The sequence below is a fragment of the Notolabrus celidotus genome, chromosome 22 (genome assembly GCF_009762535.1).
Source record: "Notolabrus celidotus isolate fNotCel1 chromosome 22, fNotCel1.pri, whole genome shotgun sequence".
In the NCBI taxonomy this organism is placed as follows: Eukaryota; Metazoa; Chordata; class Actinopteri; order Labriformes; family Labridae; genus Notolabrus; species Notolabrus celidotus.
In genome coordinates, this window is record NC_048293.1 from 23,339,388 (window position 1) to 23,366,881 (window position 27,494).

Sequence of the window (27,494 nt, forward strand, 5' to 3'; positions counted from 1 at the left end):
CAGGGCTCTCAAGTTTAAACCCTTAAACTCAGATACAGGTTGTATTTTGTTCCTTTACCTTAAGTATGTTGACTTCCCTCTCTCTTACTCTCTCCCTAGCTCTTTATTTTTCTGAAAAGGTAGTCATTTTGTTCAGTAAATATTCTTCAAAATCAATCTATGTGATGACTGTACACATTTGATACGAGGCTCCAGCGTCTTCCAATCTGCGTCATGCACATCCTTTTCTTTGTGACGTATCGCTGCGTTGTTTACCCGGATACAGTGAAGCTATTTTTTGATTGGCTGTTGGGTAGCTCCATTTCTTTCCTGTTTCTGATGGTTCGTACAAGCTCCCTCTGAACTCTACAGGAAACCCACGATTCCTATCTGTTCCACAGTTTAAAGCAAAGCGGTGCAACTTGGTGGGCTTTGTCCTAGTAATTATTCTGCGTGAGAAATACAAAGTGTGGAGTGCGGGCGTGTGAACCATAGACTGTAAATAAAAAGGTGTGAACAGGTGGAAATGCGTGGATGTTTCACGCCCAATGTGTGAGACTTGAGAGCCCTGAGTTTTTAAACTTCACATATAAACCGTCATTATTACAGTTTCTAATAAAGTGAGTTATTTTTGTATGAATGCAGATCATCTCTATCACACCTTTACTATATAGTTACTGTCCTGCCTTACTCTTAGGACACAACATCATTTTACCATCCCTTTATATTTCTATTTAAATTACAGCAAGCTGTTGAAGAGAGACGCTCATTAACTGACCTCAGAGAGAGAGAGAGAGAGAGATAGACACAGAGAGAGAAAGATAGAGAGATAGACAGAGAGAGAGAAAGAGAGAGAGAGAGAAAGAGATACACACCCACATATAAACTTGGTTGATTTCCAGGAGGGAGGAGTCACACTGATAATGTGTTCTTGCTGTAGAAGAAGGGGAAGTTATCTGAGGTAAATAGTGTAGCCTCCATTTTTAGTCTGAGAGCAGAGCAGGAAACTGAAGTGTGGTGAGTGTTAATCCAACATTTGTCTCATTTCTCCTCTAAAGTCTCAGAGTAAGTTTTCTCTCTGTGAAATGGAAAGGAAAGAAACTTTCAATGACTCAGCAGTTAGATTGATAAGAGGACACAGTATGTGTGTGTGTGTGTGTGCGTGTGTGTGTAAGTAAGTGTATGTTATCTGAGTTCTGCATATGACACTTGAACAAACTGGTCTCTCCTGATTCTTGTGTGTTCCTTTCTGATTGTTTACTGTAAACCTCTTCAGACCAGACGGACTTCAGATCAGAACATGAGTGTTTGTTTAGAGCAGTGCTTCCCAAACTGGACCCTCAGACTCACAGTAAGAGAACTCATTTCAGCTCAGGTGTTAAGTAATGAAACATTTCTGCTCAGCTGTATTCGTGACCTGATGTGGAGTGATGAGTGAAACTTGTTGAATGCTCTCTGTCTCTCTCAGTCTGTGGCAGCTGTCTATCAGCCAGAGAGGCTGAGGTCTAATCTATGAGGACGCGTACTAACTGTTATAGTTCTCACTCTGCACAGCAGCGTCTGTGTCTTTAGAGCCTCTTGACAGGGTTAGTGTTGTTGTGAATGAGGGTTGACGATTCAACATGTATTAAACATGAATAAGTTCTCAGTTCATATTCAGAATGTCACTTTGGGCTCATTGAATCATTGAAATTCACAGATGTAAGTATCTGATGTCATATTTGAAGGAGCATAATAAAGGAAAATACTGTAACGTTTATTATGAGCAGGAATATCAGCACTCAAATGAGAGCTTCTCAGTCTCACAGATTTAGTTCTAACTGGAGAACCAGAATCTTCTTGAAACCTGTGCAGGTGGGTCTGAAGAGTAGATTTCTTTGTACACATGTTGGAGAATGAGGCCCTTACCCAGAGGAAAATTTTACTGCTCAAAGCTTTCTCTTCTTAGTCTCTGGATACAATATTGAGATTCTCACTTCAGCCTCATTCAAGTTTCAAATTGTTCTCATTCGTTTCTCCTAAAATTCACTAGGAGAAATAGTTGAGACCATTACATGAGTCTTATTTGAGACTTAAATGAGAGATCTCATTAATGGCTAATTTTCTTCTCTTTTTTTTAAATAGATTTTTGGCCTTTTGGCCTTTATTTGACAGGACAGCTGAAGAGACACAGGAAATGTGGGGAGTAGTGAGCGGGGGGAAGGCATGCAGGAAATGGTCGACCGTCTGGGAATCAAACCGGCGACCCCTACGACGAGGACTGTAGCCTCTGTATGTGGAGCGCTTAGTCCACTAGGCCACCAGACAATTGAGAGAGCTCCCTGATTTCTCCACCTGAGCTCAAAAGGAGTCACAAAACTTGAGAAATACCTGAGAATCATTTCAGATTTTGACGAGATCTCCTTTTGAACTGAAAGGGAGACTAAGCTGAGACTTTTTGCAACTTTTTTTCTGAAGGCAAGAATGAGAAACAGTAGACATAAGCTATAGTCTCATTTTGCTTTCAAACAGATCTCATTGTTGTCTAGGAGATATCAATGAAACACTTTTGAGATCTCCTCTCTAAATATATTTTCCTATGGGTAGGGTCCTGTACCCAGCGCTCTGTCTGTAAGAATGTAGGGCCAAAACCTGATGGCTTTACAAATCCAGCTGAACCCTCAGACACAAATTAGGACAACTAAGTAACCTCCCTCCGCTTCACGTCAGGGTCTTGTCCACCCTGAAGGGATTCTGTTTCACATAACCACCTGCTAACCGTACATTATCCAGCTTATAACCAAGGTACTAACTTAAGATACAAAGATGTTGGTAAAAGTGTTGATTAAAGATGATTTTATTGATTTAAATTATTGATGTCTACGGTTTTAAAAATAGTCCCAGTGATTCCCCGGCAGTCAGTGCTCCATGGCGATGGATTCTTCTCTGCCTGTTGAGGTGGATTTAACTTTAAACTGAACACTTCAATTCACAGTCAGGTCACGGTTATTTCTTCTTGTTCACATTACATTGACCATTTCCACTGACAGTGAAGTCAGACGGTCGGTAACCTGAAGTTTCTCTCACCTGCTCTGCTGTCATTGTTAAGATTGCTGGACAGGATCCAGTATGTAAACCATGTTTAACACAGTGATAAGTAAGAAAGCTGGGTAACATGAAGGACAGACTTTAAAGCTCTTTGTTATTAACTGCAGCAGTTTATTGAAGAGTATTATCCTTAGAGAATGTTTCAGAGATTTCTCTAAATCATGTTTGTGTTTGCAGATTTCAGTAAAACAGACGGAGAGCAGAGTCTCCTGGACCCAGCTGTCTGTCTCTGAAGAGTGACCGGTCCAAAGGTCATCCTCAACCTGGACCCTGTCAGACCACACATACTCCTGAACGTTTGTAGAAAATGTGAGGACAGCTGAAACCCCTGAAATCTCTGTGGGTTCATTTAGTTTGAAGCTCTGAAGTGAAACTAAAAGCAGTGTCTAACCTGTTGAAGAGAAACACTCAGAAACTGACTGCTGACACACACACACACACACACACACACACACACACACACACACACACACACACACGGCCAGCAAAGTCCCTGTAACAGGAGGAGGGAGGAGTTACACTGATCATGTGATTTCAGAGAAACGGGAGGGAGCTCTGAAAGTGAAACTGTTTATGTCAGTCTCCATTTTGAGTCCGAGAGCAGAACAGGAAACTGAAGTGTGGTGAGTGTTAATTCAACATTTGTCTCATTTCTCTTCTAAAGTCTCAGAGTAAGTTTTCTCTCTGTGAACTGGAAATAAAGAAAGTTTCACTGAACTCAGCAGTTACATTGATAAGAGGACACAGTGTGTGTGTGTGTGTGTGTGTGTGTGTGTGTGTGTGTGTGTGTGTGTGTGTGTGTGTGTGTGTGTGTGTGTGTGTGTGTGTGTGTGTTACTTCCTGTTCTCTTGGTGTGGCCCCCCGATTCCTGTGTTTGTTCCTCTCTCAGTGAGTGTTTGTGTTTAATCTCTCAGACTGACTTCAGACCAGAACATGAGCGTTCGTTTAGAGGAAGAGGAGGACAGAGCAGAGTCTCCTGGACCCAGCTGTGTGTCTCTGAAGAGTGACTGGTCTAAAGATAATCCTCCAGACATCAGTGATGAACCTGGACCCAGCTGTGTGTCTCTGAAGAGTGACTGGTCTAAAGATAATCCTCCAGACATCAGTGATGAACCTGGACCCAGCTGTGTGTCTCTGAAGAGTGACTGGTCTAAAGATAATCCTCCAGACATCAGTGATGAACCTGGACCCAGCTGTGTGTCTCTGAAGAGTGACTGGTCTAAAGATAATCCTCCAGACATCAGAAATGAACCTGGACCCTCAGACTCACAGTAAGAGAACTTATGGTCCCATCAGTTTCTAACCATGTGTTCTGTTGATTTAAATGTTTCTAGATTTAAATTTCTAAAAGTTGTGATTCAATCTAAGCAGAGTGAAACACACTTTAAAGTCTCTTTGGTAAAAACAGCAGCAGTTTAAGAGTTTATTGAAAAGTAGGGACGTCCTGATTGACTTTTTTGGCCCAGCGATCCGATTTTTTAATATTAAGCAGTGTCTCTCCTACCATTACACTTATGCAACCACATTATTTTATTTTTTTATTCTTCCCCCTAAAATATTTTCAATTGAATTGTTCATGTTATAGGTCACATTGAAGGTGGAAAAAGTTCTGACATGATTTATCTTGGTCTTAATTTTTTACATCACAAAACCTGGCATTTTAACAGGGGTGTATAGACTTTGTAGATAGATAGATAGATAGATAGATAGATAGATAGATAGATAGATAGATAGATAGATAGATGACAAGGAACACCATGACCCCTTCAAGTGTGTTTGTGGCAAAGTCTGTCTGCACCTATTGATACAGAGTCCTGATCCGATACTTGTGTCCAAACATAGACCTCCAGTCTTCAGTAATGAACCTGGACCCTCAGACTCACGGTAAGACTCTGAAGTTGTCTCCACATGTACTCCTGAACGTTTGTAGAAAATGTCCGGACAGCTGAAACCCCTGAAGTCTTTGTGGGTTGCTGGTTCTGGTCTGTCCCTCACAGTGGGGAGTCTTCCTGTCTGACAGGAGGAGAGGGACCTCAGTGAATCAGTCAGGGACATCAGCTCTCTTCAGATGAAGGTCTGGCTGTGAAGCAGCTGCAGAGCGTCAGACAGGGTGAGGTTTGTGTTTAGAACTAGTTCCAGGAAGGCCGGTCTGTGATTTCTGAAACAGTCAGAGAGGAAAAGCAGATGATTCACTTTGATGAAACTCGGAGGGTTCAAATCAAACAGACATCACAGACTGAAGGCTGAATTCAGACACAAAGGAACCAGACTTGAACTTCCCTCATGGTCTCATCTTCTGGATCCTGTTTGTTCAATCTTCATCTTTTTCAGCATCAGTCAACAAATCATTGAAATATAAGGACATGTCTTCACAGGGGGAGGAAGAGGAGTCCTGTCTCTGTGGACGAGCAGCCGTCCTGCTGTGCTGTGTGTCGGGACGTCCTGAAGGATCCAGTCTCTACCAGCTGTGGACACTGGTTCTGCAGAGAGTGCCTCACCTCATACTGGGACCAGTCTGGTTCACCAGGAGACTCTTCCTGTCCCAGATGTGGAAACAGATCCAGAACAGGACCTGGACCTGATACAGCCAGCCGGGCACAAAGTAAGACTGTCCCCCTGTGTGTTTCTGTGAACCGGTCTGAAAACAGCAGCTGTTGGTTCAACACGCTGACGTCATCCTGTCACACAGCACAAAGAGTTTTATGATCTTCATTTCAAACCCAGTGAAATGTAACCTGATGTTTTTTCTGCTGCAGCAGATCTCTGCTGTTTATTATTGGATCTGTGTTCTCCTTTCAGAGAGAACTCAAACCCAGAAGAGTTCATGTAGATCAGGTTTTGGGTTTATGAGGCGGCCCTCTGTCTTTACAGTCTCTGTGTTCTCTCTCTGCGTGTTGGTTCTGTTTGCACAGACGGACATAGAGAGCGATATGGACTCTGTGCAGATCTTTCTTATTGATCAGTTGATGAAAGCATCACTTCATCTTCAAACAGTCTTTGTTTCTCTCTCTCTCTGATTGGTCTTTTTAGAGCCTGGTGGTCTGCAGGAGGTTTTCAAGGAACACAAGATCAACCTGAGGAGGAGATGTGAACGTGTGACTGAAGGAAGTGATGAAACAGGAAGTAGAACCCTCCTCAACAGGATCTACACTGAGCTCTACATCACAGAGGGACAGAGTGAAGAGGTGAATACCCAACATGAGGTGAGAAAGCTGGAGACCGCCTTCATGAAGAAGATCCTCCAGGAAACTCCCATCAAGTGCCAGGACATCTTCAGAGCCTTACCTGGTCAACAGGAACCCATCAGAGTGGTTCTGACAAATGGCGTCGCTGGGATTGGAAAAACCTTCTCAGTGCAGAAGTTCACTCTGGACTGGGCAGAGGGCTTGGAGAATCAAGACCTCAGTCTGGTGGTTCTGCTTTCATTCAGGGAGCTGAACCTGTTCAGAGATGAGCGTTACAGTCTCCTCCAGCTGCTCCATGATTTCCATCCAACATTACAGAAGGTCTCAGCAGAGACGCTGGCTGTCTGTAAACTGGTGTTCATCTTAGACGGCCTGGACGAAAGCAAACTGTCTCTGGATTTCAACAACACTCAGGCTGTGTCTGACGTCACACAGAGCTCATCCATAAACCTGCTGTTAACAAACCTCATCCAGGGGAATCTGCTCCCCTCAGCTCTGATCTGGATCACTTCCCGACCCGCAGCAGCCAATCAGATCCCTCCTTCACACGTTGACAGGGTCACAGAAGTCCGAGGCTTCAGTGACGCCCAGAAGGAGGAGTACTTCAGGAGGAGGTTCAGTGATGAAGATCTGTCCAGCAGAATCATCTCACACATCAAGACCTCCAGGAGCCTCCACATCATGTGTCAGATCCCGGTCTTCTGCTGGATCACTGCTACAGTTCTGGAGCATATGATGAGCACAGAGCAGAGAGGAGAGCTGCCCAAGACCCTGACCGACATGTACTCATACTTCCTGCTGGTCCAGACCAAGAGGAAGAGGAAGAAGTATGCTGAGGGTCCTGAGACCAGTCCTCAGGAGCTGATGGAGGCTGACAGAGAAGTTCTTCTGAAGCTTGGCAGGCTGGCGTTTGAGCATCTGGAGGAAGGAAACATCATGTTCTACCAAGAAGACCTGGAGTGCTGTGGTCTGGATGTCACAGAGGCCTTGGTGTACTCAGGACTCTGTGCAGAGATCTTTAAAAGAGAGTGTGTGATCTTCCAGAAAACAGTCTACTACTTTGTTCATCTGAGCGTTCAGGAGTTTCTGGCTGCAGTCTACATGATCAACTGTTTCACAAGCAGGAACAAAGCAGCACTGAAGGAACAAGGCAGGAACAAAGCAGCAAGGAAGGAACAAGAAAGGAACAAAGCAGCACTGGAAGAACAAGACAGGAACACAGCAGCACTGGAGGCTTTTCGGTGGAAACAACACAAAGTTTCAACTTTTGAAGACCTCCTGAAGGGAGCTATGATGAAAGCTCTGATAAGTAGAAATGGTCACCTGGACCTGTTTGTCCGCTTCCTTCATGGACTCTCTCTGGAGTCAAACCAGAGACTCTTAGGAGGCCTGCTGGGTCACACAGACAACAGTCCAGAGATGATCCAAAGAGTCATCAACAACCTGAAGAAGATGAACGGTGATGAGATCTCTCCTGACAGAAGCATCAACATCTTCCACTGTCTGATGGAGATGAACGACCTCTCAGTCCATCAGGAGATCCAAGAGTTCCTGGAGTCAGAGAACAGATCAGAGAAGGAACTCTCTGAGATCCACTGCTCTGCTCTGGCCTACATGCTGCAGATGTCAGAGGAGGTTCTGGATGAGTTTGATCTGAATATGTACAAAACATCAGAGGGGGGACGACTGAGACTGATTCCAGCTGTGAGGAACTGCAGGAAGGCTGTGTAAGTTTATCTGAGATCAACATTATGAATCAGTGTGATATAATAGTTGAGATATAAAAATATACACACTCTGAAATCACTCTGACTCCTGAGATAGTGATCCACGTGTTTATTCAAAGATGATGTATTTTGTCCCTGATGTTTTTCAGGTGTTTCAGACTCTGTGATCTTTCTGTCACATTTTGTTTAAACAGGAAATGATCGACTCAAATATAACGTGTCCTCTCTCATTCAAACTCACTTCATTACAGGCTTTCAGACTGTGAGCTCTCAGAGACTCACTGTGAAGTTGTAGCCTCTGCTCTGAAGGCCAACCCCTCCCACCTGAGACACCTGGACATGAGTCACAACAACTACCTGTGGGATTCAGGAGTGAAGCTTCTGTCAGCTGGGCTGAAGAGTCCTCACTGCAGACTGGAGACTCTGAGGTCAGTTCACGGTCTGAAGCTCATTCTGGTTTTTGTTCAGGTTTTGTTCAAATCTTTTTCTGAGTTTAACATTTTTTGTTTGTACATTTTGTGAATTTTCCTGAAGCATAAAACTGAAAACAATGATCAGTGTGAATATTTTTCAGGAGTGCTGAATTCTTGGAATCAGGGAAAGTAGAGAGATGAAGAGTTTTTTAGGAGGCCTCAGACTCACGTTGAGTTCAGTCCCTCTCAGTAGATGAAGTCAGAACATCACTTGCTATGAATAACTCAGACTGCTGAAGCTTCTTATTAGTTTCAGTTAAAGTGATGAAGTCCTTTCTTGCAGTGTAGCTGTGTTAGAAAGAGAGCACTTCACACTCAGGATGGACAGGAGGAAGGGTTCCTGCCACTGATGGCTCTCTAAAGACAGATGGACTCCTACAGTGGGGCAAAAAAGTATTTAGTCAGCCACTGATTTTGCAAGTTCTCCCACTTAGAAAGATGAGAGATGTCTGTAATTTTCATCAGAGGTACACTTCAACTATGAGAGACAAAATGAGAAAAAAAAATGGTGGAAAATAAGTATTTGGTCACCCACAAACAAGCAAGATTTCTGTCTCTCACAGACCTGTAACTTCTTCTTTAAGAAGCTCTTCTGTCCTCCACTGGTTACCTGTATTAATGGCTCCTGTTTGAACTCGTTATCTGTATAAAAGACACCTGTCCACAGCCTCAAACAGTCGGACTCCAAACTCAACCATGGCCAAGACCAAAGAGCTGTCGAAGGACACCAGAAAGAAAATTGTGGACTTGCACCAGGCTGGGAAGAGTGAATCTACAATAGGCAAGCAGGTTGGTGTGAATAAATCAACTGTGGGAGCAATTGTAGGAAAATGGAAGACATACAAGACCATTGATAATCTCCCTCGATCTGGGGCCCCACGCAAGATCTCCTCCCGTGGGGTCAAAATGATCATGAGAACGATGAGCAAAAATCCCCGAACTACACGGAGGGACCTGATGAATGACCTGCAGAGAGCTGGGACCAAAGTAACAAAGGCTACCATCAGTAACACACTACGCCGAGAGGGACTCAAATCCTGCAGCGCCAGGCGTGTCCCCCTGCTTAAGCCAGTACATGTCCAGACCCGTCTGAAGTTTGCCAGAGAGCATACGGATGATCCAGAAGAGGATTGGGAGAATATCATGTGGTCAGATGAAACCAAAATAGAACTTTTTTGGTAAAAACTCAACTCGCCGTGTTTGGAGGAAGAAGAATGCTGAGTTGCATCCCAAGAACACCATACCTACTGTGAAGCATGGGGGTGGAAACCTCATGCTTTGGGGCTGTTTTTCTGCAAAGGGGACAGGACGACTGATCCGTGTTAAGGGAAGAATGAACGGGGCCAGGTATCGTGAGATTGTAAGCCAAAACCTCCTTCCATCAGTGAGAGCATTGAAGATGGAACATGGCTGGGTCTTCCAGCATGACAATGATCCAAAACACATTGCTTGGGCAACAAAGGAGTGGCTCCTTAAAGAAGCATTTCAAGGTCCTGGAGTGGCCTAGCCAGTCTCCAGACCTCAACCCCATAGAATATTTGTGGAGGGAGTTGAAAGTCTGTGTTGCCAAGCGACAGCCCCAAAACATTACTGCTCTAGAGGAGATCTGCATGGAGGAATGGGCCAAAATACCAGCTACAGTGTGTGCAAACCTGTTGAAGACTTACAGGAAACGTTTGACCTCTGTCATTGCCAACAAAGGTTATGTTACAAAGTATTGAGTTGAACTTTTGTTATTGACCAAATACTTATTTTCCACCATAATTTACAAATAAATTCTTTAAAAATCCTACAATGTGATTTCCTGGATTTTTTTTTTCTCATTTTGTCTCTCATAGTTGAAGTGTACCTCTGATGAAAATAACAGACCTCTCTCATCTTTCTAAGTGGGAGAACTGGGTGACTAAATACTTTTTTGCCCCACTGTAAGTACCCAGGTATTTGGGATCAGGAGTTTCTCTTCAGGGACTCAAGGGTTCCTCCTGATCGTTGTTGAGTCTCCTGAGATCTAAAGAGCCCTGATGATCAGGCTCATTATTCGACTGATGTGTGAACAAAGCTTCACTTATACACAGCTTTAAAGTTTACACCCATGCTGTTTGTTTCTCAATGAAAAGTGTTAAAGCTGAAAGGCTTTATTTATTACACACACGCATGCACACATGCACACACACACGCACGCATGCACACACACACACACACACACACACACACACACACACACACACACACACACACACACTTCCTCATGTTGGCATGACATGAACAGGTGTATGAATGTTGTGTTGACATGAACAGGTGTATGAATGTTGTGGTGGCGTTTGGATGAAGTCTGTTGAAGGCTGACCTTATGATGATCCTCAATAACAGAATGACAAAGTCTCTGTATTTATTTTAGGACAAAGATCATTGATTAGGACGTTGTAATGTTGAGCTACACATTTAAAACATGAACACATCTGATGGGATAATAAATTAATTTTATCTTGTTTCATTTTTTATTCAGATTGAGGGGCTGCAGGTTGTCAGAGCTCACCTGTGCTTCTCTGGCCACTGCTCTGAAGTCCAACCCCTCCCATCTGAGAGAGCTGGACCTGAGTAGAAACAACCTGCAGGATTCAGGAGTGGATCATCTGTGTGGTTTTCTGGAGAGTCCACTCTGCAGCCTGGAGACTCTGAGGTCAGACACCAGGTTGACTTTAGTGCTGAGATGAATTTGATGTGAAAGTTGTGTTGACATTAAACTGCAGATATAATGCTGATATTCTACTGATCCACTCTGAGCATCTCAATGTTAAAGATAATTTTTCTTCTTCTGTGGTTTAGTCTGATGACAGAGGCAGAGCGATGTTGATCTTCAGATTTCAAACCTTAATATAGGAAGAAAAATCCCCCACTGGATAATTCCCTCATAGCCTCTGAATCAGCTGATGTTAGATGATATTCAGCATCATGTTTAATAACACATATAATGATCAATAAATCATCTCCACCTCAGCGATCAGACAGCGACACATTCATTCAGTGTTTAGTTTTTACAACATGTTGATGAAGCTCTGTGATGCTCAGAGTGACTTCAGATCTCAAACTGAAGTTGATTTGATTTCATGCCTCCACTTCTCCTCACAGAAACGCCTCTACATGTCTTTGGTTCATATTTTCCCACAATGCATCCTGACATTCAGCCTCTTTGTAAACTTTGTGATGTTGAATCTTAAATCAGTTTCAGAGGCTTTGATTTGTTTGGCTGCACAAAGTGAGTTTGCAAAGATGGAGGCACTGATGAAGCTGTCCGAGTTTAAGAGGAGAAGTTTCTCCATCTTTATTGAAGTAGAAGCTCGATGTCATTAACATGAAGATGTCTTAAAGGACACGTCCGTGTTTTTAAAGTGAGTCTCAGTATAATACTGGGGTTCATATGAACGTTCAGAGAGTTGTTGGTGTGTGTCATCATTCCTTCTGTCTTCACTGTCTGTGAAGCAGCCCCTTCAGAACCTGAATACAATGCAGGGTCACCCTGAAGCATGTGGGCCCATTTTAGGGTGTCCTTTTATTGGGATCAGACCAACACACACCTGAGTACTAACCCTGATATTTAAGCAGCATCTTGATACAGTAGACCTGTTAGGTGGAGGGAGGATCAGGTCTAAGAAGACGTGCTCACTAAAACAGATTCAAACACATTTATAATGACAGTTTGGAATCAAAGCCTCCAGGTTTCAATGAAAACTATCTGATATTTCACTTAAAGATGAACAGGTGTTGGGTTTATGTTTCTGTAACAGAGGGAGAAACATGAAGGAGAGGAGGATTTAAAAAGTCATGTTGTTCAGCAGTTTAATGTTTCTATGAAAAAGGAAAAGTAAAGAGAAAGTCCGTGGACTGGAATGTAACTCATCCTTCTTTGGGTAGTTATGTGAGTGCAGAGATTTAATTTCAGACTCTCTAAAGACCCAGAAACTGAAAGAAAAAAAATTATATAAATGTGAGCTTCTCCTTTTTTTTTTTTTAACTTCTTGAGAGTTTGTTAAGAATTGAAACCAACACAGTAGTTTAAGGTCATTAGTTAACTCAGTGAAAAGTCCAGCAGCCTTAGTACACCTTAAAAAAGAGCTACAGACGGGGTCCTCAGATCAGCTCTCAGTCCTCAGACTGTGGGTGTTTGCAGGCGGCAGCAGCAGCAGCAGCAGCAAAGAGGCCCAGAGGAGGTCAAGGTGGTTCATGAGCCTGGTGGGAAAGTTCAGTTTTTTCCTTTTCTATCCATGGATAGAGTCTGTGGTGGAAGGAGGTGGAGGGAGGCAAATGACTCAAGATGTTAAAGGACACTGTGGACCAAGGCACTAAATGAAATATGTAAAGAAATAAAGAAAAGAAAAGAAACAAAGGAGCCCACAGAGCCTGGGGAGCAACTCAAATCATATGAACACATTTCAGTCACACACTCATCTCTGGAGGAATGTAACAAGACACTGACATTAACATTAATGACAGCTCTTTTTCACATGTTGTATTTCACATATTTAACCTGAATCATGTTGGCTTCATGTGTTTGGAGTCTCATATTTCTCTTCTTTAACTCTGAACAGATTATTAAACACTGAATGATTTCTGAACTTACAACATTTATTTTGAATTCAGATTGAGACGCTGCAGATTGTCAGAGATCAGCTGTGCTTCTCTGGCCTCTGCTCTGAAGTCCAACCCCTCCCATCTGAGAGAGCTGGAGCTGAGCGACAACAAGCTGCAGGATTCAGGAGTGAAGCATCTTTGTGGTTTTCTGGAGAGTCCACTCTGCAGCCTGGAGACTCTGAAGTCAGTTCACTGACTCTGTTATTATTGTTGGTCTGACATGTTTGACAATGATTAGGACATTGTAATGTTGAGCTACACATTTCAAACATGCACACATCTGATTTAATTTTATCCTTGTCATTTATTTTTTATTCAGATTGAAGTCTTGCAGGTTGTCAAAAATCAGCTGTGCTTCTCTGGCCTCTGCTCTGAAGTCCAACCCCTCCCATCTGAGAGAGCTGGAACTGAGTGAGAACAAGCTGCAGGATTCAGATATGAAGCTTCTCTCTGATCTTGGGGAGAGTACCCTACACAGACTGCGGTCTCTGAGGTCAGTACAGCGTTGTGGTCCGTTCATGCTGGTTTCAGCTGTAATGTATTAAACACATTTAGTATCACAGCAAAGACAGTTTCTTTCTGTAAACCTCCAAACTTCTCAGCAGCTGCTCTCCTCAGTGAAGCTGCGAGAGGACAATGACGGGCTTCAGGAAGCTCGTTGTGATCCTGTCTCTAAGTCGACTGTTGTGTTGGGTGTTTCTGCCTCTTCACCGTCAGAGTCTGTTGATATGTTCTTTTTCATCCTCCATCTTTAAACAGTGCTGTATCCCATGCTGTGTCCTGTTCAGTGATTACTTCATGTCTTGTCTGTTTGTCTGTTTGTCTGTTTGTCTGTTTGTCTGTTTCTCTGTTGGAGCCTCAGGTTTTCATGTCTTTAAGCTTCTCTGGCCTCTGAGTGAACACTTGATGCCCAAAGTCTCTGCAGGTCTGTGAGCTTCCTCCTCAGTGTGTTCACTTCAACACAGTAACATGAGAGCTGAAAGGAAGCTGGCTGCAGCACACAGCTGCCCCACTGCTGCTCTGAACACACTGAAGTCCCTGCTGCTCTTTATACTGGACTTCAAACATGAAGCACAAAGCTGCAGTTCCTCAACTGTCCACTAGAGGCTGTAAAAACAAAAAGGTCCCAAATTAAAATTTCCCCGTATTCAAAAGTCCATCTTTAGAGCAGAAATAAAGGTGTTGACAGCCTGGTACAAAGATCATTCTAGTCTCTGGAGCTCTTTTCTCTTCATACAGGGTCCAGTTTTTATAGAACTCACCTATTTAAAATTTAATAAGCCTTCAGTTTGCAGAATCAGGGCCGTGGCCTCTTAAGTTCATGTAAATTACCCGGTATATGTCGTCTACTCCATGCTCTCTCACTGGAGCTTCAGGAGAGTCGGCTCCGGTCCAGGAGCTCTCTTAGCTTCTTCAGTCTGATGGAGAAACAGCTGTGGTCAGCTCCCACCATGAAGAACATCTCACTCTGTGGAAACACCAGGGGAAACTAGCTCATGAGCAGAGTCTGAATGAACCACCAGGTGTTGACTTTAGCTTGGAGAAGTTAGCCTCTGTAAAGCCCTCACTCCTCTCCAGCTCCACCCTCTGTTCACATGTGCTCACTTTGGGCTCCAACAAGACCACATGGTGGATTTTAGAGTCCATGTTCACAGTGGAGGATACAGAGGGGGACGTAACGTTAGCCTCCTCCATTATTTCCACAGTCTGTGGAGTAAACACTGATTCATGACCTCTGCTGTCCGTCTTCTTCTCTCCTCAGATGGAGGAGATCTCAGAACGATTAATGATCCAGAGAGGATGAAGCAGCAGCAGCCTGTGTGAGGAGAGGCTCTGACTGGACCGTGTTACTGTGAGGAAGAGGAAGAGGAAGAGGTAGAGGAAGAGGAGAGCTTCCTCCAGCAGTGACTGACTGAATCACTTATAACTTTGTAAATGAAAGGTTTTAAAGTTTCAATATACACAGAGTTCTACATTATGTGTAATAAACTGTTTAAGTTGTGTGTCTTCAGAAGCTGCTAGAAGCTTCTCTGCTTTTCATTGAGGAACATTTTCTTCTGTCAGTGTTTTTAAGAGCTGACTGTAGATGTTTGTAACGCATTTTGTATTTTATATATGCACCCTGCATTATGATGATTGATGACCACTTAAATGTTGCCATGGCTCTCTAGTACATCATTTTCTTTTGCTCATTGAATTCCACTAAAATTTGAACATTTCAAAGAAGAAGTACACAATTAATGTTTTTTTGCTGTATGGCAGGTGCAGAATATGTATGACGTTGTCGTGCAGTATGGAAAAAAAATTATAACTGTGTTTGAAATTACTTCGGGAAAAATGTTAAGGAAACTCAAAGTTTAATAAGACAAAAATTATGTTTTTATATCTTTTAGTTTGTTTAAAAAAGAAGAAACCTGACGTGACAAAATACCTGATGTATCAAGAATGAGAAAAAATAAAACTCATTTGAAAATTGCTATTTAATATCCTTTTTTATTATTTTTCAGAAGGTCCAAAAAACAGTCAATTTGCAAATAATTAGAAATTTCTGGAAATTATTTGATAGTTGAGGCTTTACATGAAGAAACAGACTAACAATAATGCTTATAACAGATACTATGGATTATTTTTGTTGTGTGTTTCTGATGTGCTTTTAATGTTTGATGCTGTGCTGTATCACAAATGAATAAATCTATAAATAAAGTGAGGTATTCAGACATTCATGTTTACAGTTATCTGCTCTGTTTTATGTTAAATCCACAACCTGAAATGCTCTTTTAAAGCAGCTATAAATACATCAGATTTACAGACCTGACTGCATGCACCTCCCCTCCTCCTCCCCCCCTCCCCTCCTCCCCTCCTCGTGTGGCTGCAGTGTGTCGGACTGAAGGCAGGGGGGGGTGAAAGTTCACCATCATGGCTCTCGCGTATCAAATGACCATGTAGGAAAAGTTCCAGAGCAGAGCTGAAGACGAGGACAGCAGACATGTCGGGGGAGAAGGACTCTGCACTGAACGGAGAGGAAGAGGAGGATGAAGCTCTGGGATATTACGACGACGACCTGGAGGCGTTTTCAGAGTCTGAGCTGGGCTGTGAGGACGGAGGTAGGCGGATCGTTCTGCCCTGTGGAAGGTCACACAGCAGCAGAGAAACACTTTCACTTCAGACCTGTTTATTATTCTCTGCTGTGGTGCAGAGTTTGATCCTGACTGTCACCTGTTAGATAACTGAGTCTGCTTTAAGGTAACTCTGATCAGGAAGTTTACTGCCTCAGTTTATAAGTTCATACTGAGCAGGACATTCAGCTCACTGCATTCAGACACACACAGTCATCTGAGGACACAGTTATCTGACAGCTGACACAAACATACCAGGTTAGTCAGTATTATCAGGATTCAGCATTTAAAGTCAGAATTAAAAACAATTATTTAAATAATTTTTTGTCACTGGCCCCACCTCCTAAAACCATTTCAGTGGCCCTAATCCACTACCATAATTCTGAATATTTTATATAACCTGTTTTTTCCTTTTTACCGAGTCCTTATAGTAGTCAGAAATACAATTAAAAACTGAAAAAAAAGAAATATTAAATACAAAGTCAGAATTATGGAAACAAGTCAGAAATATTAAATAATAGTCAGAAACATGAGATTAAAGTCAGAAATATTAAATTATAGTCAGAAATATTAAATAAAAGTCAGAATTATGAATACAAGTCAGAAATATTAAATAAAAGTCAGAAATATTAAATAAAAGTCAGAAATATTAAATAAAAAGTCAGAATTATGGAAACAAGTCAGAAATATTAAATAAAAGTCAGAAGTATTAAATAATAGTCAGAATTATGAATAAAAGTCAGAAATATTAAATAATAGTCAGAAACATGAGATAAAAGTCAAAAATATCAAATAATAGTCAGAAATATTAAATCAAAGTCAGAATTATGAATAAAAGTCAGAAATATTAAATAATAGTCAAAATTATGAATAAAAGTCGGAAATATTAAATAAAAAGTCAGAAATGTTAAATTAAAGTCAGAAATATTAAATAATAGTCAAAATTATGAATAAAAGTCAGAAATATTAAATTAAAAGTCAGAAATATTAAATAAAAGTCAGAAATATTAAATAAAAAGTCAGAAATGTTAAATTAAAGTCAAAAATATTAAATAAAAGTCAGAAATATTAAATAAAAAGTCAGAAATATTAAATAATAGTCAAAATTATGAATAAAAGTCAGAAATATTAAATAAAATGTCAGAAATGTTAAATTAAAGTCAGAAATATTAAATAATAGTCAAAATTATGAATAAAAGTCAGAAATATTAAATAAAAAGTCAGAAATGTTAAATTAAAGTCAGAAAAATTAAATAATAGTCAAAATTATGAATAAAAGTCAGAAATATTAAATAAAAAGTCAGAAATGTTAAATTAAAGTCAGAAATATTAAATTAAAGTCAGAAATATTAAATAAAAGTCAGAAATATTAAATAAAAAGTCAGAAATGTTAAATTAAAGTCAGAAAAATTAAATAAAAGTCAGAAATATTAAATAAAAGTCAGAAATATTAAATACAAAGTCAGAATTATGAACACTAGTCAGAAATATTAAATTAAAGACTGAAATATTAAATAAGAAGTCAAAATTATGAATAAAAGTCAGAAATATTAAATTAAAGACTGAAATATTAAATAAGAAGTCAAAATTATGAATAAAAGTCAGAAATATTAAATTAAAGACTGAAATATTAAATAAGAAGTCAGAATTATGAATAAAAGTCAGAAATATTAAATACAATGTCAGAATTATGAATAAAAGTCAGAAATATTAAGTCAGAAATATTAAATAAAAGTCAGAAATATGATTAAAAAGTAATTCCCTGACATAAAAAAATAAAAGAGTATTTTTTATTTAAACTGTCCCTACTTTAAAAATAGAATAAACTTGCCCCTCCTCACCAACGTCTCCTCTGTCTGTGTGTTTCAGAGCTGGGCTTCAGCGACTCTCTGAGCGGGGAGGTCAAACCTCGTATCCTGCTGATGGGTCTGAGGAGGAGCGGGAAGTCCTCCATCCAGAAGGTGGTTTTCCACAAAATGTCGCCCAATGAGACGCTGTTCCTGGAGAGCACCAATAAGATCTGCAGAGAGGACGTCTCCAGCAGCTCCTTCGTCAGCTTCCAGATCTGGGACTTCCCCGGACAGATCGACTTCTTCGACCCCACGTTTGACTACGAGATGATCTTCAGAGGAACCGGAGCTCTCATCTTCGTCATCGACTCACAGGTCAGACGACAGAGAGATTCCATATCACTGAATACAACTTCACATGAGGGTTCCTTATGACCCTTTAGAGAGATTGATCATCTCTCACCTGAATGCAGCTTGTAGACTTTAACCTGATTAATCTGAACCCGTGAGTTCTCAAGCTTTTGCACACATCAGCGCAAACTTCCCACATCCACACATCTGATCATGCTCAATGGATCTGTGTGACGTGTGTTCTCCTCCTCTTCGCAGGATGACTATTCGGAGGCTCTGAGCAGACTCCACCTCACAGTGACCCGGGCCTACAAAGTCAACCCAGACATTAACTTCGAGGTGTTCATTCACAAAGTGGACGGCCTGTCAGACGACCACAAGATCGAGAAGCAGAGAGATATTCACAAGCGTGCCAACGACGACCTGGCAGACGCGGGCCTGGAGCAGATCCACCTGAGGTAGACTTCAGCTGCAGCTCCAGATTCATGATGTGATTTTTAAGAGATGTTTTGGGCTCTAAATGAGTATCAGGTGCAGAAGCTCTGAGATAGTTTGAGCTGACGTGATTTGTACTTTTCATACAGCTCTTGTTTTCTGGTTGTCTCTCTCCACATCAGTTTAAGATATAAATGATAAATAATGAAGAAGCTTCTGATTGAAGTCTCGTCTCCTCGGTTTCTGCTCTTCACAGCTTCTACCTCACCAGTATATACGACCACTCCATATTTGAGGCGTTCAGTAAAGTGGTCCAGAAGCTGATCCCACAGCTGCCCACGCTGGAAAACCTGCTCAACATCTTCATCTCTGTGAGTAATCCTGCAGCGGCTGAACTGGAGGTCAAAATAAAGAGGTGGAGTTACATCTTTAAAGTTAAATCAAACATCAGTGTGCTCCTCTATTGCCTCAGTTTTGAACATGCACATCAAACTTAATGTTCCTCCATCTGTACTTCACGATCCAGACACTAGATGGCACTAATGCCTCACAGATTTACACGTTGCACTCCTGCATGCAGACGCTGCAGCCTCTGATGTTCTGAATTGAATCCTCAAAGAGATCATTATTATTATTATTATTATTATTATTATTATTATTATTCAGAAAAACAAAGCATGTGATCGAGGTTCTCTCTCTAACAATCATTCGTTGCATGTCTCCTGCGTCCTGGTCACCTGGAGCTGGACTGAAGGGCTGCAGTGAGAGATGAATCAGGATATTGTTTAACCTTCAATCATTCAAAATCACTCCTTTCAAGTCCAAGAATAAATAAAGAGCAGGGACAGGGTCTGAATCGTCCCTGTAGTTGTTTAAATCTCTTGAATCGATGGTTGAAACATAATGTCTCTGCTCCGAGGTGACAGGGATTGATGGTTAAAGTGATTCGTCTCTCTCTGATCTCTGAACACTTTAGATTTTAGAGATGAAGAGTTCATTAAAGACAGCACATCTTGTTCTTGTGTCTCAGCGTGAGTCAGAGAATAACTATTGTTTTATATGATAGGTTTAAAGAATCATAATCCAGGCTTGGCACAGTGTTTGACAGGAAGCAGAATAAAAAGATTGGTTTCTCTTCTTAATTGAAGACAGAGCCTTGAAGACAACAGACGATGTCTCTCCCTCAGGGGACGTTCATTCATCACATAAAGAGACATCAGAAGTTAAGCTGAAGACAGCTCACCTCCACTTATTTCCTCTGACCTTTAAACCCGCCTGCACAGCACAAGGACTGTCCATTAGTTCATCCAGAGGGATACTTCATGGGACAGATCAAAACCAGGACACATCAGGGACCATGGAGGAGGGTCTGCACTGAGCTCACTTTGACTGGAGCATGGCTGCCATCAGGAGACATGCCGTGACACGCTCTGAGCGCGCTCTGAGCGAAAGGGTCATGTGACGCTCCTTACACAGCAGACAATCACCTGCGATTGAGCCTCATCCAGTCAGACCCAGAAGAAGAAACGATGATGGTGAAGTTATTTTTAAAATCCTGATCAGTTGTTTTTTTTAATCACATGTTTAAAACTCCATTTGTTTGCATTCCAGTCCTCAGGAATGGGTCCTAGTTTAGTTTTTATTCAAATGTCCAAATATCCTCATCAGATATTTTATGATCGTCTGAAGACGTTTGTGAGGGATGCATCCGGCTGAGAGTCTCCAGTTAACAGGGTCGCCCTTTAAACTGAAACACCGGTCCCTCTCTGACACGACTTTGTTTCTCTCGCTCATCTCCTTCCAAGTGTTGATCCAGTGAATCCATCTGCACGATCAGAAACAGCACAAGAGGAATCTCCTTCATACTAACACGTTAACTGTGGAGTCTCACATGATGATGGCGGCCTGTCCGTCTCCTTCTATGGCGTCATCTTTGTTGTAAGGCCTTCGTCTCTGTCTTACTGCCCTCTACTGGTCTGTCCGTGTAGTGCAGTTACTCTTTTTCTCCTCCATACGTCACTGGCGGACGACGATGGGGCCACAGGAACCATTTAGTTCCTGGAAGAGTAGTTCTCCGGGGTTAAAAGTTCCTGGAACTTGTGGTAGAAATGCAGCTTCTGAAGCACAAAGTCGTGTCCTGTGATTGTCGTCTTCATTGAGCTGCAGATATGAATAAGATCGGTTTTATTCCTGGATCTGAATGAGTGAGGAGATCACCCTCAGGCTGTGTTTACATAGAGTCTGTAGGCAGTCTGTAACTGTGCGTTATAAATCATATGATAGTTTTGATAAACATGCTGTTACCTGCTGAGGACACTGAGGCTGCTGTGCACCCTCCCTCCTCTATGACTGTGTTTACTGATATTCAAGGCTGGAATTAGATTTTCTACCAACATTTCAGCTGCAACTGAAATGTTTTATCAGCCTGTAAGCTGTTTACACAGGATGTCAAGGTTGAGGTTTGATTTTCAGAAATATTATTACACTGCACCAAAACTACAGAGAGCAGAACGCTGTCAAAAAAATCAATAAGTCTGTCCTAAAAATGATTGCTTCAGCTGTGTTTTCTCTGACTTCCAGGCCTGCCTGTGCATCCTGTCTCCTTCTCTCGGACAGTGTCTTGTCATGAACACATTCACAATGTAAAGCAGAGTCATCACTCTCCTACCTTCCTCCTTCGTGTACAAAGAAAGTGGATTTGCATGTTTCTGCGTCTATTTAAAAATAATGAAGCCTAAAGCCCGTTAAACCATGTCATGTGAAGCCAGCGTGCACAAAGCAGTAATCATCATTATTTCTATCACGAGCTGCGTGAGAGTCTGAACAGGGCCGGACGATCATTTCACTTTCACATGTCTGTGATGATATCATGCTGGGTAAGCTTCTGAAGAACTCTGAGCATGCTGTCATGAAAAACCTCATCATGGAAGTGAACCGGACGTTACTTCATGACATCAGAGGGTTCAGAGGTCATACATCACCTCCAGGCGGGCAGTGAGACGTTCATAAACTCTGGCTGTTTTCAAAACGGCTTGCTTCATGCCACCTAGTATGCAATACGCACTACATACTGCATTTGAATTTAGTCTGTAGTCAGTAGCAGTTCTGGGGAGGGGCCAACAGGGGCCATCAGTCTGCATGTTGATATAGTACACAGTAGTATATATGTCTAGTATATAGGGATGCACTGATGCTTTGTCAGTTTGTCCTCAGCCGGTCCTCGCCCTTCTCAGTCTCTTTTGTCAGGGTTGAATGTGTCCCTCTGACAACACCCTTGGCCCCGGCCTGCCCCCCCCCCCCAGTAAAATTGATCTAGAACCACCACTGTCTATAGTCTGTTCTGTTGGATCTGGTCTGCAGGATGCTGGGTCAGGCGTTGCTGGATTTCCGGTTTCTGAAGACGAAGTAAACAACGACCAAGCTGATAGATAAACTGCTTCTTTAGCATCCACTTATGATTTAAAAAGTTAAGAAGGGGTTTATATGTAATTTAATAATTTTCACTGCACCTAGAAACTGAGAAGGAAAAAGCAGAACGAGCACAGTGCATTGTGGGAAACAGTACCTGAGAGAGACTGGTCCGCTACAGACTGAGACATGTTCCTGAATCAGTACGACATCCAGGGAGTTTATCCTACTGCAGATTTTGCTCTTCTTCACATACTACATACTGAATTTTGGCCAAATCAGGACGTGCTGCTAGAGTAGTAAGCGGTTTCAAAAACAGCCACTGTTCACAGACTTCATGAACTCTTCTTCTTCCCTGTCTTTTTCCAGAACTCAGGTATCGAGAAGGCCTTCCTGTTCGACGTGGTCAGTAAGATTTACATCGCCACAGACAGCAGCCCGGTGGACATGCAGACTTATGAGCTGTGCTGCGACATGATCGACGTGGTCATCGACATCTCCTGCATCTACGGGTGAGCCAAAGAGAGCTCGCCGTGCTTTAAAGGGATCCTTTTAGAGGTGTATGCGGTGCCTGTCAGTCGTGAGTGTATCACAGAAACACAAACACTGATGTGAACATACGCGTACGCTATTCTTTATAAATTAGAGGTGTCAGAAAGCCACTTAGTGTGAGCAGGATTTAAAGCAGCTGTTCACGTCTGCAGGATTTGAAAGCAGCAACAAAACAATCAAACTTCAAAACAGAGACTCTGACTGGACGTTTCCTGAGGACACAAGAAGACACCTTTATGAGGCGGAGTTTACTGAGGAAGAGAAAACACAAACATCTGATATAAACAGTCAGAGAGGGAGGAGAGGTATCTGGTTAAATATTAGAGTCTTCATTTGCAGCTCCAGGCGTCACAGTGTGTGTAGTTTCTGTCCTTGTGAAGGGGAAGTGTGTTTCAGAAACAGCTCACGTGAACACTGGATGTAATAATAGAACAGGAGTGTGAAGTGAAGCCCAGAGCTGACTCTCTGCGCTCCTCATCCCTCCTCCGATCTGCTCCACATTCTCTCCGTAATTATCGCTCCAGCTGGGAGTTTAATGAGGTCCTGATCTAAACCTGTGTCGGTCTGTGGGCCGGAGCGCAAACCTGATCAGAGATGTTATATTTCTAAAGATGCTCCTGTAGCTCCAACAAACGAGTTACAGGAGACACGTCGACCCTTCGTCTCTTCATTTAGGAGGAGCCTCTGTTTTAGTTCCTTCTTACTCAGCAGTATCGGACAAAGGGATTAATTATCATGTTTTGGCCTCTTCAGGTTCATTTAGTTTCTCTGGCCTTTTGTTTCATGCCTTAGTGTGTAGTATTTTGAAGTTCTTGCCCTCTGTGTGTCTGGTATAGTTCTACTTCCTGTCCTTGTGTTTCCCTCCAGTGTGATTGCACTCATTAGTTCCACCTGCGTCTGATTGCGCCTGTTTGTGTTTAGGCTGTTTTCAAACATGTGAATCATACATGACGTGTTGCCAAATAAACTGAATATGAATGAATGAATGAATGAATAAGCATAGACACTCCTGAACCAGTCTTCCATGGAGAGTAACACGGGACTTCCACCATATCTGTATCCAGTCTGTCTCCAATCTGCTGCGGTTACTGAATCAAGGATTCTCCTCCTCCTCTCCTCCTCCATGTTGTATTTCTGGTCCTCTGAAAACCTCTGACCTGTTGACTCCAGGCCTGGCTCCGCTCATCATGACGGTTTGTTGTTGTAGTTAAGTGAAATACGATCTGGTGATAACACAGAGTGTTTTATTCTGAAAATTCTGACTTCCTGTCCCGCTCCATCTGCTCTGTTGAGATTGATGCGTCGTGCTCCAGCATCCGGCAAACATAGAAGTCTTGTGTATTTGATCCGGAGGGCTCCGACCAGCCGGAACGCAACGGAGCGGATCCAGAGGAAGTTAACACATTGACTAGAATAGAAACCTATCAGATCTGGAGCTGTGATGGATCAGAGACCGACCGGACACGGATCTGTTGGAATTTGGCTGTTAAACTCATGCTGGTCGTCTCCTCAGCTCCAGGACTGCAGCATCGTGAGGCTTCGCCGTGTTTCAGCGCCCTGGGTCACACCTTCATTATTTTTGCAGTGCGATGGTACAGCACAGACGGAGCTGTGCAGCCTGTGAAGTGTACCACAAAGCAAACACAGTAAATTCAGAGGTCTGCTTCGGGGTCCGGTCTTTTGTGAGGAACTCTACGTGTCTCTCACCTGAGGAGATGATCTCTGCAGCTGCGTCTCCTCAGGATGTGTCTTATTAATAAATCTCTTTGAAGCCAGGACAGCCTGTCACAGAGGGCTGAGGGAGATTCTCACGGCTGAAAATTGCATTTCTCTTTGTGCATTGTGATGGACTACAGAAAAAAAACGTACCGTGATGAGACAAGAGTCACAGTCATGACTCAGGAAGGGGGGTGGATTGGTGGAATTCTGTGGGATCTGAAAAATATGCAGCTTTGTGCTTTGTGTTGGACTGTAAAGAAGAAACGGACATTTCTAAAGAGACATTTTAATTCAGCCTGCTGAGGAATATTAACAAAAGGAGGAGGATGAGTCTAAACAAAGTGACATAGTATGATGCTTAAAATATCTAAATGTGGCGTAAACTTAAACCGATGCATTTCGCTCTGACTTCCTTAAAACAATCGAGATTAGGTGCTGGAGCTGACCCGTCTGCAGCAGTTCACAGCTCAGCGTCAGCGCCAGTTCACCACTTTGTTCACCACAAAGAGGCCGAGCTGATCACCTCCAACAAACACACTTCAACAAATCCAAACTATGGCCCAGCTGGGGGATTAATACAATTATTTCCTTAATTCAAACATTAATTTAATCTCAAATACAACGCATAGTGGGTCCTTGAGTGTGAACTGCTGCTTCACGTTGCACTCTATCTGAAGAGTCATAAGTCACCATCATGCCGGTTATAAATCTCTCTCTCCTCCTCCGTCTGCCCGCGTTATCTCCCTGAATGAGTCTCTTCAGCAGCTGAAAGAAGCAGTCGATCATTAACCTTGATTAAACCACAGAAAAAGCTCGCCCTCGCTCTCACCTGTCATTACTGCACTTGCTTGCAGCATCAAAGGCGGCAGTGAGGCTGGAACAATGAGAGCATGCTCTTCGCTTCAGCTGACATCACCTGAGAGAGAGAGAGAGAGAGAGAGAGAGAGAGAGAGAGAGTCTGCCTCCAGTTTGATCAGAAAATCTTAAAATCATTCCTGTTGAAGTTTTCTCTCTCCTCACTTTTAGAGTTCGGTCTTTTCACTTTTGGAACAGAAAGAAGAGAAAGTGTTTTATTCCTGAGACTACTTTTATTTAAAGCTGCTGTGAGGAACTTTTGTTTTGTATCGATTCTGGCGCCCCCTTGTGGACAAAGTGATACCTCTTATCTCTTGTCCTACACATGCAAAAGTAGTGTTTTCAACAAAAAACTCATCCTGTTGTTTTTACCAGTCAACTTTATCAGGCAATGTGATTATTTTCCATGAAAACAGTCAAATAAAAACTGTTTCTGAAGCAAGATGTCCATCATCTGGTCTGACACCTACCCCCTCAGGGCGGTTTCAGGCATTAAAAATGACAACAGAGAAGGTGTCAGTGTTGCTGCTGATGGTCTTGTTTGTTATTAAAGCTCATAAAGAGGCATCAGTATCATTTTTAGTCTGTTTCTCAGCCAGTTCAAAACTCCTCACAGGGCCTTTAAAGAAGAGACAACACATCTGTGACGTAAAGACTCCCCTGCTGAAAAGACATCATTCACATCTTGTCATGTTCTGTTACATGTCTGTTTCAGATCGTGTTTGCATGTTCGCTCAGAGCTGAGGACGATAAACCTTTGAGTCTCTTGGAAGTTAAAAAACTCTTATGATGATGACAGATGAATTGGGCTTGAAGTCCTAATGTGATAGGGTTTAGTGGTTTGACTTGATCCGTCATCAAGGAGGGTTGTTATATCACTCAGGTTTATAATCAGGTGAAAGAAAGAAAGAAAGAAAGAAAGAAAGGTACTTTATTGATCCACAGGGGGGGGAATTCAATTTTTTCACTCATGCTATTTTTGGACAAATGCACACACATGCAGTGAACATGCTTAGGGAGAGATGTCAGAGTGAGGATACTGCCGTCAACCAGCGCACCCAGAGCAGTTGGGGGTTCGGTGCCTGGCTCAAGGGCACGGAACAGTCTGTATGGAGAGCAACAGCAGGAGGAACACAATCCAGCATGATGTCGGCTCCCATGGTCGTTAATCTGAGGAGGATTTCTTTCTCTCTATAAACAGATATCTGCATGAAGAGCAGCGAACAATCTGTTCTAAATCAAACATTTACACTGAGACACAAATCTGCTTGATGCTGTGTCACTAAAGACAATCAGCGTTTAGATTTCCTGACTTCCTGGAATGCAGCATCAGAAACGATGGATCCCATCGTCAGGGTGGGCAGCAGGTGTTCTAGAATGTTGAGGGTTTATTTGATGTCAGAATTCTGAGAACAAATGGAACATTCCGTGAAGAAGGTCAGAGCTAATAAAAAACATCAGTGTCTCTAATCCTCTTTCATAGACCTCCATTCAACAAACAAACATTGTAGATGTAGTTTTCTTCTCCTCTTGAGGACAGACCTTGACTTTTGGCTAATCTGCATCATGATGTTGTTATTTCAGCAAACTGAAGACCCGTTAATTACAAGAACATCAGTTTCTGTTTCAGGTTCATACCGCTGAAGGAAGCCAGAGGGAAGCCTCTGTGTAACTGTTTACAGTGAAACTGAGACTCAGTAGAAACAGATGAACGGGCGCTCCTCTGGGGAAGTAATAATAAATGTTGCAGACGTAAACTCTGCACAGAAGGCGCTTTGACTGGAAGTTGTTTACGGTAACTGAGACTCACCAGATTGAGATTGAGACTCGCGAGATTGACAGACGGATCGGGGCGACGTCTGCAGTGATGCGGGCGCTGTACCGGTCTGTTGTGGTGAAGAGAGAGCTGAGCCAGAAGGCAAAGCTCTCAATTTACCGGTCAATCTACGTTCCAACCCTCACCTATGGTCACGAGCTGTGGGTAGTGACCGAAAGAAGAAGATCGTGAATACAAGCGGCCGAAACGAGCTTTCTCAGCAGGGTGTCTGTGCTCGGCCTTAGAGAGAGGGTCAGGAGCTCAGACATCCGGGAGAGGCTCAAAGTAGAGCCACTGCTCCTCCGGATCAAGAGGAGCCAGATGAGGTGGTTCGAGCATCTAGTCAGGATGCCTCCTGGATGTCTCCCTGGG

The 27,494-nt window shown here is 42.5% G+C and overlaps 3 protein-coding genes across 5 annotated transcripts in view; all 3 read left to right on the plus strand.

The window, feature by feature from the left end:
• Positions 1–15,799, plus strand: part of LOC117806222 (NLR family CARD domain-containing protein 3-like) — a 435,740-nt gene extending 419,941 nt beyond the window's left edge. For all 3 annotated transcript variants that reach the window (XM_034675031.1, XM_034675032.1, XM_034675027.1), the window contains exons 7-11: positions 8,230–8,406; positions 10,958–11,131; positions 13,090–13,263; positions 13,400–13,573; positions 14,843–15,799. In XM_034675031.1, the coding sequence (XP_034530922.1) occupies positions 8,230–8,406; positions 10,958–11,131; positions 13,090–13,263; positions 13,400–13,573; positions 14,843–14,867 (724 nt within the window). In that variant the 3' untranslated portion in view covers positions 14,868–15,799. The remainder of the gene's footprint in view (positions 1–8,229; positions 8,407–10,957; positions 11,132–13,089; positions 13,264–13,399; positions 13,574–14,842) is intronic.
• Positions 907–7,982, plus strand: LOC117806226 (NLR family CARD domain-containing protein 3-like). Its single transcript, XM_034675040.1, has 6 exons — positions 907–996; positions 3,244–3,689; positions 3,981–4,337; positions 4,909–4,950; positions 5,442–5,668; positions 6,097–7,982. Exons 3-6 carry the CDS (start codon positions 4,000–4,002, stop codon positions 7,980–7,982), a joined length of 2,493 nt encoding a protein of 830 aa, XP_034530931.1. The 5' UTR covers positions 907–996; positions 3,244–3,689; positions 3,981–3,999.
• Positions 15,800–15,915: 116 nt separating the features above from the next.
• rragd (ras-related GTP binding D) overlaps positions 15,916–27,494 on the plus strand; it is a 28,649-nt gene continuing 17,070 nt past the window's right edge. The window contains exons 1-5 of the mRNA XM_034675063.1: positions 15,916–16,184; positions 18,066–18,361; positions 18,596–18,795; positions 19,029–19,143; positions 22,550–22,692. Of these exons, the coding sequence (XP_034530954.1) occupies positions 16,067–16,184; positions 18,066–18,361; positions 18,596–18,795; positions 19,029–19,143; positions 22,550–22,692 (872 nt within the window). The 5' untranslated portion in view covers positions 15,916–16,066. The remainder of the gene's footprint in view (positions 16,185–18,065; positions 18,362–18,595; positions 18,796–19,028; positions 19,144–22,549; positions 22,693–27,494) is intronic.

Bases quoted from the DNA above. Each gene is read 5' to 3' on its own strand.
- LOC117806226 (XM_034675040.1), top strand. From the start codon at position 4,000: ATGAGCGTTCGTTTAGAGGAAGAGGAGGACAGAGCAGAGTCTCCTGGA. The intron at 4,951-5,441 runs GTAAGACTCTGA...ATGTCTTCACAG, and splicing joins CCTGGACCCTCAGACTCACG to GGGGAGGAAGAGGAGTCCTG. The intron at 5,669-6,096 runs GTAAGACTGTCC...TGGTCTTTTTAG, and splicing joins TACAGCCAGCCGGGCACAAA to AGCCTGGTGGTCTGCAGGAG.